Source organism: Drosophila albomicans, chromosome 2L, assembly GCF_009650485.2.
Source record: "Drosophila albomicans strain 15112-1751.03 chromosome 2L, ASM965048v2, whole genome shotgun sequence".
Taxonomy (NCBI): domain Eukaryota; kingdom Metazoa; phylum Arthropoda; class Insecta; order Diptera; family Drosophilidae; genus Drosophila; species Drosophila albomicans.
This window is the reverse complement of record NC_047628.2, coordinates 5,521,379-5,531,995: the sequence shown is the minus strand read 5'-3', so window position 1 is coordinate 5,531,995 and position 10,617 is coordinate 5,521,379. Positions and strand designations below refer to the sequence as shown.

Below are 10,617 nucleotides of genomic sequence, written 5' to 3'. Positions count from 1 at the left end.
TTTGTTAAGTTTGGTTACTTTATTTGTATTTCCTTTATTTTTGCATCTTCAATTTTATTGAATTTTTTTTTGGTGAAGAGACTTTGAAATTCTTTTGGTTTTAAAAGTTTGTGTTATTGTGTACATTCTACTCGGCTTATCTAATAGTTCGATACAATGAAAATGAAATCTTGGCATAGAACGCATTAGACATTTAAAAACTATATCAAAAACTCATCTGCTAAATACTCATTCCAACAATTCAACGCTAACAATATATGACTTAGCCTATTTCGAATTTTTGTTTATAAAACTATAAAACTTTCGTAATACGCTCTGCGTGTAATCCTTAATCATCATAATCATTTATACTATCCTCATCTTTCGCTACATATACGAGTCCACCGGATATCGTTCGGCCTCTTCGAGCATGTGCCGAAAATCGACAGGTTGGGCAAGAGGTGCTACAGGTCCAGTACCAGGTCGTCCCGGTGCATGGCCGTTCATCATCTGGGTGGGTCGTTTAGAACCAGCTAATGCACTGCCCCGGTTCTTTAGGTGACCATTCATCATGCTCACATGGTGGCTGATCGTGGGCACCGATCCCGGTACATTCGTCTCCAGATCGTGCAGTATTGCATCGGTCTGCTCGTTGCGCATCACATGATTGCCCAGCGACTCAGTGACGGCTTCACCTTCAGGCACCTTATTGGTCAACTGTTGTATGTGATTGCGTATGAGTCGTTCAAACTCCCGCTGTACGGAGGGCTATCCGTATCCCCATCCACCTGAAAGACGAAATCAGATTTACCATGATAACGATAAGTAAATAACAAGTCTCACTAACAATCTGCAGTCGATTGCTTGTATCCATAGTTTTAAGCATGGGCAGCGTCTGTTCACGAAACAACTCCAGGCGTCGTCGAAACGAGGAGACAGTGTCGTCAATTCGTCCGCGTCCCAATTGCAGCTTTGAACAGTCCAGCAGGATTGTGGGCGGAATTTGTTTGTACTGCAATGTCGGAGTAACATGGAGGTTAAAAGATTTTCGCCATATTAAATGTTGTAGTATTTGTTGTAAGCATTAAATAAGCGGACCCAAGAGATTCAACCACTCTCTTTGGTCCGGATTCATATTCAATCCTTTAAATAATCGGTAAATCTGAATGAATTACTACATCCTTAAATATTTACATAAATGAATTACAATTCAATAGAGCTCTGAGCAAATTTATTTATATCCAAGCGATGAATATGATTAACTTAATTGAAATCAAGTAAGAAAACTAAAGTCGAGAAAAAAGAAAAGAAAAAATCCTTAAATATACCGAATTATGGTACTGTAATACTTAAAAACATCAAAAGGCTATAATCGGTATATTAATATACTATTATTTTTCAAATATACCGAAGAATTCAGATGGGAGATTGTCATCTAAAACAGGTAAGACTTGACTTGCGGCGTGGAAGTGAGCGTGGCAAACAAACTTGACCAGCGTGCAAAAATAACAAGTGCTGTCAAAAAAAAAATATAGCTCTATCTCTCATAGTCACTAAGGTGCGGACAGAACGAGAGAAGAACGGACTTGGCTATATCGTCTCGACTGTTGGCGGTGATCAAAAATATTTTATGTGGTGAGAGCTTTCTACTTCTTTCTAGTTATAATAACCTTAAACAAAACCTTAAAAAGTATCTAGTATTTTAAATAACTTCAAAGTTATCTTTGTTGGTAACTATAAAAGTGTATTGCAGATTGTGGATTATCTCACCTTGTTCTCAAAGTATTTGACTTGTTGCAGGTTACGCGGATAGCCGTCGATGATGATGCCAGTTTTGCCACGCAACTGCCGGATATTATTGTCCAGCAGCTGATTCAGTGTCTTCTCTGGAGCCATCTCGCCTGCAGCCAGAGCTTCCTTGACCGCATAGCTCTCGGTATTGGCACGTGGCGCAGTATCCGTAATATTCCGAAGAAGTCGTCCCACGCTGTTACATAAGTGAAGAAATCAAATTAGGAATTAGTGTTGTGGTGCAGCGCAGGAACGAAAAAAATGTATTGAAGTGAATAAGTTCATGCGTATTTTTCTTTTTTGCTAGGCTTCACATTTAAAAACTTAATAAATTAAAAAGGCTTGCAGCTTCAATTGTGTTATTAAAAGTAAGTTTTGTAAAATTCGTAATGTACCACAAACATTGCTGCTTCTAAAAGGACAAGCTAATATAAATAGAATAAAACTGAAGAATGAAGCGTCGAAATGAAGAAGCCACTTTACTCAGTAAGAAAGAAAAACAAAAGAACTCATGAACTTATTCATTGAACAGTATTATTTGGTATGTATGATAGATCTTACCTGATGTGCGACCAGCCTGGATTGAGGCCAACGGCCTTCAGGCAGAGCGTCGCCTTATTGCTGCCCGGGCCACCGATCACCCAAATGATGGGCGGAATTGCTGGCTCGGGTTCATCGCTGGCATCCATGCTGGTGCCGGCATGGCTGAGCTTGGGCTGCTGGGTGACAACCACGCCACTGTCATCGTCCGCAGTTGTGCCGCCTGTTCGTAGTGTTGCCGCTGCTGTGGCCGCATTGGCGGCTATGTGAGATATCACAGCGTTCGTGACATTGCGATCATCTGCAGCATCTGCAGGAGCATTCTGATTCTGATCGGCAACTGACCTGCGATCTACAGTGACTGGGGGTTGACTAGGTGCGGTGTCTACGCTAACAATACTGCCGGGTATATCATGTATCCCTCTGCCCATACCTGTAACTCCGTTCAGCATGGCCTCTTGATTCTCTAGCGCGCTCAATATGTCTAGCACTGCGGTGCGAAAGTCTTTATATACCTCTGTCGGTGCCCGCTCGCCATTCACCTGTCCCACAAATATAGCTATGTATATAATTCTCGTATTTATTTGTACAATTAGGTGTACTCACGGCCAACAGCATATCACTCTGATCAAAATAGTCGGCGACTGGCATCACATTTTTGAAGAAATTTTCCAATTCCATTTTGGCTAAGGAGAGTACAACATGACCTAATTTAGCGCCATAATCAATTTGTTTCTGTAGCACAGATTGACGCCAAGATATTAGGATAACCCCATTAACGACTTGTATCTGAAAGTATACATACAAATAAGATGAATCAAATTCAAAATTTCTCGATTCAAGAAATATATAATTATTTTAAATTTTAGTGACTAACTCTTTTCTTCCTTGAACATCTCGAACTCATTTTTGGAGCTAATTTTAGCAACTGAATACTGCCGCAAGCTAATTATACTACAACCGATTGCTGATAGTTAGCTGTTAGTATACAGCGTTTGCCCTTTCCCAAACACTAATCAAGGAAACATTTCTTTTGAATTATATAACCGCCAAAAAAGCCTCTAGGGCCCACTTCAGCCAATTAGCACATACATATGTATATACACACAAAATGCACAGTTATGCGTACATATATGTTAACATATGTATGTATGTATGTGCTCGATGTGTACTATACAGCTATAGATCATTGTTATATGTTTGTCTCAAAATTCATGGGAATTCATAGACTAGGACAAATAAACGTCGACCCATTTGGCAGCTAATTAGTTCAAATAGTTCAACAGCAATTTGGGCTGACAAATAAGTATGAAAATAAATAAGACCTTCAAATAGTTTCATAATCAATATGCATAAAGGCGAGCAACTCGTATTTACTATTATAACGGATTGGTTTACCTTCTCTGAATATTCAACAACGTCGCGCATGGAACGTGGATATCCTGATATCAGATAGGCTTTGGCAGCTGGAGCCATTTTCATTTCCAACATCAACACTTCGGTGACTGTTTTCGACGATAGTTGCGAAAAGTCTTGCATATCTGGGAGAAGATACGAATAACATTGTTAGCAAAAATATAAATAATATGAATATTTATTGTATTAAAATTATTTTTCTTCATTTTATTTTTATTTGACTCAACAAAATGTTGTCAATAAAACGCAAGTCATGCGTCCTTGAATGCACGAATAAAAGTAAAAGTTTGCGTTTATTTCTAATCTTTCCTTGGTATCAATTTTTGTAAACATAAAACTCTAATTTCCAGTTTCTGTTAGTGAACAATAATTGTACCAATATTATCTATTAAAATGTAATTGGTTAATATTAAGTATATTTAAAAGATGCAATAAAATTATAAAAAAAAATAAAGCTGCATACAAAGCTACCCTGTAGAAATTCTTCCGCTAAAATTATTGCATTATTGAAAACCACGAAATATAACTATTAAGGAATAATCAAGAAAAATAAACAGTAAAACTCAAAATTGGTACACTTTTTTATAATTTAGTTGCAACTAATCGTTTAGTAAAGAAAAGTGAAGTATTTACATTTATATTGTATAATTATAAGAGGACTATTTACCATTTCCCATTGCATATTGCTGCAGCAAATCCATCATATTGATGTGTGTAACGCCGCGTCGCTCCTGCATGAAGGTATCGCAATGGGTGACCTTTCCACTACCTGGGCCGCCTAAAACAAATATCACTGGCACTTTCGGCGGATCGAATTTGATTTTTCCAGCATTTTGCATATCGATAGCGCCGATATTGGCCGAACCAAGACGGCCATTGGCATTCATTGCCATTGCGTTGCCAGCTGCGGCATTTTGGCCATCTTGATTCCGTGTATGATTCCAATCGTTGCCTGGTTCGCCGGTATCTTGTGCCGCGCTGGCATCTGAAATCGCAATACAACATCCCTGGTTAGTGATACAACATTCCCAAAGTCGATCGAAAGCAACAGTTGCCAGCAATCATTAGCAAAACAGGAAACCGGATGTGTTGCCATGTTAGCACCACGCCTTGTTACGTGCCAAACGTCATTAGTGCATGCCCGGAAGCAATTTGTGAGCACTGGGAAATTAGCCATACACAACGGCGAAAAGCACACCATTAAAATATATTTAAACAATTATTTAATTGTACACTCAAGGCATTGCGTCATCAATGTGACCGCTTGGTGGCAAAAGTGTTGCCAACGTGCCGGAGGCGTGTCCCCGGGAAATTTCGCGTAATTCCAGTGGCTTTAGTCAGTGGACTCTGGCTGCAGGCTAGCAGGCTACACATGCGATTAGACAGCGTTTTATATATGGGTCCTATACTCCTGTGACATTTTTATTGATTTTCCTGCAGTTTTATTTAATTGACATGTTGTTTTGTTATTGTTGCTATCCCGCTTCTGCCCACGCAAGCACTTCGCCTTTCTTTATTCCATGCTTTGTTTTTTGTTTTTGTTTTCGGATTTTTATAGTAGGTTTGGTGGCCATTTGATGGTCAACGAACATGACCAAGGGCCAATCAGCGAGGCCGTGAGTGCGCCCACAGTTGCCCCACAAATTATAGCATTTGTGCAAGGTCCTTTCGTATTACAAATATTTTGTCAAATCGTTTTGTATCCAAAATGCTTTTTGAGCCGCTATGACAAAGCAGATTTGTTACCAACAGCCGTTATTGGATGTAATCAGTTTAAATCGTGTAATCATAATTTAATTTATACTACTTCAAGTATTAAACTTAACTTATTTGTTATTATTGCGAAATTGAATGAAATCTTCTGAATTAAACTCGTTAGAATCAATTATCTTTGAAGAGTTAATTTTAATTTATAACAATAACTTTAAATATTGCAAGATTTTGATCCAAAGAAAATGTATTAAACTCAAATACGATAATATATATTATATTATTTGATATGTTCGTTAAATTAGTGTTGTCGCAAAACTCTAAACTCACAATCTATACTTAATGACTTGATATCTGTCTTGTTTACGAGTCTCATAATATTCAACTAAAAATATATCAATCTCAACTGTTGTAATAGATAATATTACTTCAAAATAATGACTATAAAAACATGACTATACAATTAATGTATTACTATGATCACTAAACGAGAGTAAATTATTTATATCTCTATAATATATTCAAGTATTATAGTAATATATTTTAAATCATTTAAATAAGTCTCCTGCGAACAAATGATTGAGACGATAAAAGTGTATTTCATAATTACACCAATAATTATGCTCTATGGATTTGGATTGTGAGAGTTAAAGAGAGGGTGAAATGTGGTTTTCATTTTAGCGATACATTGGAAATACCCAAGCGATACTTAAATAGGGCTTGCTGTTTATTTTGTCGGTTGCTTTACTTCATTTTATGCTGAAGGGTTCGCTATGCTTACCTGTGTCTAAACAAATACCCATTATCCATTCGGTGGCCAGTATAGCTGAATTTTCGCAATGTTTTTTAGCTGTATTTTCACTATTTTCCGCAGAATTGACGAACTTATAATGTGTGTTTAAGTTAAAGCTGGTAACAAAAAATCAAATGGAACTTTCCACTAGATGCCAGTGTGAATATATATTCATACGATTTGAATTATCTTCTTACATTGCATTCATTTAACCTACAAGTACATACATAGCAATATGTTATGTTTCTTTTCTCTTAATTCTTTTTTTTTTCAATTTAATTCAAGTTTCGTTTTTTTGTATTTGTAGCTTTTTGTTTGTTATTGTACGGTATCTCTGGGATACACATAAATATTTATCGTAACCAACACGCACAGCGAAATAATTTACTACATAGCGCCGGTTATATCGGAACTGTCCGTTACCATAGTCTCCAGCGCGTGGTGTACTTCTGATTTCTGACTGCGATTGGTGCTTTTCAGATTCAGGTTCTTCAACGCAACATGCATGTTCTGCTGCCCGAACGTCCAAAACGAAACTGACTTTCAAATATGCCAAATGATTCGGATTTTGTCGTGGTCGCGGCCTCAGTTGGTCAGCGGCAACGTCAGCGTGGCTGGCGCGAGTTTCCAATTAATGAATACTTTATGAATTCCAGTGGTTCACATGATTCACATGCATACGAGCATTCGTGTCCTGTGGCTCAATTGACTTTGTCACAATTATTCTTCGGCCCGGGATTTTCTTCGGCACTGGAAAACCAGTTATCCTACCCGCACTCACAAATACATAGAATTGTTGCTCTTCGAAATTAATATACATTGTACTATATATGCGAGTATGCGAGTGTGTCATTCATGGGCAGCCATTTGTTTATACAATCCAAACAATGTCCTGGCCAGCCTGGTGAGTTCTCACTAATCTTTGAAGTACGAGAATTCGTCCCACTCCCGGCCATTCCAGTTGTTGTTATTATTATGGTTGTTGTCACTGTCATGTTACATTGTTGCGTTGCTACTGTCCCGATGGCTTTGCCTTGACTTGCAGCTGTTCATGCTGGTAACATATACACAAATATGTATCAGTTTCTACAGACCAAATGACTTATATTTGGCCAAGATATGTTATATGCGACTCTTGGGAAAATACCTATTGCACTTAAATGTATAGTATATTAACTATAATAACAATAAATACAAAACAAAACATACATCGACAAATTTTAGTCAGTGTAGCTGCGATCCGATCCTATTCTCGTACAAAATTTTCCTCATTAACTTTTAAGATCCGATCCCTGGTAGATACGCGACGTTAATGAAGAGTATATGTAAATAGTTCACTGGATTTTTATAAGAGATAACTTCTGCTTGTCCTATTTCCTGATTTTATAAATGTATCTCCAATAAAAGACTTTCAAAATACCTTAAACTTAATAGAGCAAATAAAATAATTATCTTCTTAAGGCCTTACTCTTTACTTATTAAAATTAATAAAGTTAGATTGATCATAATTAAATAAGAATTAGAATTTAGTATAATAAAATAAATATAATATATGCAGCTCATGTCGTCTCTCAAGCACTTTAATAGTATTTGCTGGACCTATTCAAATGATCTGCACTGTTGGCTGGAGTAACATTTCACCTGTGCTTTAACCTTCATGCTAGTATCGTCAGTGTTCGGTTATGAGTGGATTTCATGCGTTTTTGATGAATAGAAAATTGCACCATCATGACGAGGCCATAAAACAAAATTGGTAAACTCGGTCAAAGAGGAAGTAGGGATTTGTGGTTGTTGCCTTTAAATGGGAAAAATGAAATTTGATGTCTTTTGTATGTCAGAGGGAATGAGGTTTGGCTAAGAGAGCATCGAGGTGGTGACAAAGGGAGTGGGGATGGCGGTGGGGGTGAAAGAGGGAGTTGTTTGTGTGCCATCGTCATTCAATTAATATTTCACACTATTGATTGATTTTAATTATAGTGTTAGTTAACGATGAATAGAACCGTTGAGTTGGCATTGACAATTGACAGCTGTCAAAATTTCCAAAGTATATTCAATTAAACTTCTATTGATTTTGCTTTGTCCTAATGATGAGAGGTAGCTGGGAAGCACAATGCGGGGGTCAATAGGCGCGACAAGGACATGAAAAGAAGTTCAAAGCTCAAGGAAATCTCATATCGATCAAAACACTCACATATCGATCCAGGACCTAAACAGATGCGACGCCTAATTTGTGCCTATTGCCTGTGGAACCTGCGACATGTCATGTCAATCCGTCGACAAGGACAACAACCACCGCAGCGACTGCGTTTGGTTCCCATATCACAAGTCAAGGCAGGCCAACCAGCTTAGCCTAGTCTGGCTAATAGTATAGTATGTACATACGAGTGTGTATGTACGAATAGATAAGTAGGTTCTCAAATTTGTAGCTTATGCGTAATTCTAATCCTTCGCTAAGCCCATTGACCACAAACTTGTCGCCATCGTCATGTACTGTTGTGTCTGTCCATGGTTATTCTCTTTGTGACTCAACCTCTTCTTGGCAGCACGTGTGTTTCTCGTCCTTGGGTTCGTACTGGGCGTTCGGTTATTAAATGCTTTTGGAAGCTTAATTAAGGGTACACGTTAAACTAAATACACAGCCAGCTATAAGAGAGACAACCACAACAACAACAATAACAGTAACCATCAATAGTTTAACGCCACCGTCTAGCTGGGTCAATTGATTCTTCGACAGCATGAATGGGGAGAATGACCCAACAACGACAAACGGGCAGCTGTGATTAAGGACACTGTGAGTGAATGTGTTGAAAAGGTCGCATTAAAGGCATTCAAAGAGTTAACTGATACAAATGATTTTAGGTTTAAGACATCTGCAATATTCTTTATCAGCTGCCTTAGAACTTCCTTCTGTTACTCTTTTTAGATAATTGCTTTCATAATAGAAGTCATTCTTCAGTTTGAAAGTGTATAGTGAATCGACTTTTAAGGGACGCTCTGTTAGTCATGATTGTATTTAATTGTTTATGCTTAAAGTAAACGTCAACAACTGGAAGCAACTAATATCGTTTGTATTATTTGGTTAACTAAGTTTCGTTATTTTTACAGTGATCCTAAAAGTATGCTTTGATTCCCTGAAGTAACATTTGCGTTTATTAAAATTAAGTATTTGAAATATCAATTAAAAACCAGTTTTCGACTATTTTTCTTAAAAATCTACAAAATATGAAAAAGTAATCCTTTAAATAACTTGTTATTTTGTAAGAATTCATATGTGGCGATTTTCCCGTGTTGAATTAAAATCAAATCCATTTTCACGAATTTTATTTACTTTAAAAACAAGATACAAGAAATTATCAAATCCGAAGACTTGTATCTCTCTCTGATTAATTAATCGAGTTAAAAGTTTATATGATTATTATAAGTAAAGTATTATTACTTATTTTGTACATACGCAAAAACATTCAATTTAACTCTTAAGGATACATTAATGGGTATGACGATAGCTATTGAAATGATTTAATTTTTGCATCTTTTCATAAATGTCAAGCACATTTTTATATAATTGATTTTTCTTCAGATAAGAGTTGAAATAAAACTTTAAAATTTCGATATTCGAATGTCTTAATATTGTGATAAGCAATATATATTAGCTAAGGACAACTTCCTCTGTATTTGCATAGCTTTTTAATGCTTAATAGGATTGTTAAGCCAACTAAATTATAAATAGATTCTCGAACACTTGAAATGGTGCGAGTCGCAGCGATTGATTTGTCTATTAGGACAATTTGGGTTAATGTAGTCATTCAAAGGTGATTAGTAACTTGTGTAAAATATTTACACAGCTCTCACCCATTTCTCAGGCACTGAATGAGTTTGATGAACAACTTTTAACAGCTTTAGAGCTGACACCGCCTCGACATTCTTTTTTAATAAATTACGTAACGCGTTAATGTGGCCACTGTTGTTCTTGCAACTGGGTGCTATAAAAGGAAAGAAAAGGAAAGGAAATAATCGTATCAAGCATGGAGGAATCCAGAACACATAAAGGGTTTTTATTCTTGCTCAGTGCGAATAGATAAAGATGATAGATGACAGAACGAGATGATTACCGTTATTATGTTTGAGCTCAAATAAACTTGGTTTTATTTATTATTTTTATTTATATTTAGAAGTTGTGCCTCACAATTAAAAGAAAAAATTAATTTTGCAACCAGAATACTATAACTTAAATGGATTGCAGCTGCTCTACATAATTGAGAATTCAACAGGTCAGCTTTTTTTGCAATACTATCGTTTTATACTGTTAAGTTTAGAAGTTTATAATTGCGATTAATTGAAGCGTTAGTCTGCATATAAAGTATGAGCAGAATATTAAAAAAAAAACGTTG

The 10,617-nt window shown here is 36.6% G+C and overlaps 1 protein-coding gene across 1 annotated transcript; it reads right to left on the bottom strand.

The window, feature by feature from the left end:
• Positions 1–23: 23 nt before the first annotated feature.
• LOC117564182 (adenylate kinase isoenzyme 5) lies at positions 24–6,745 on the bottom strand. The gene is given in 10 exon segments (XM_052002712.1): positions 24–749; positions 752–767; positions 827–991; positions 1,750–1,966; positions 2,332–2,671; positions 2,744–2,852; positions 2,917–3,099; positions 3,709–3,851; positions 4,394–4,711; positions 6,218–6,745. Coding segments are annotated over 10 exon segments (1,896 nt in total). The 5' UTR covers positions 6,240–6,745; the 3' UTR covers positions 24–366.
• Between the last annotated feature and the right edge of the window lie 3,872 nt (positions 6,746–10,617).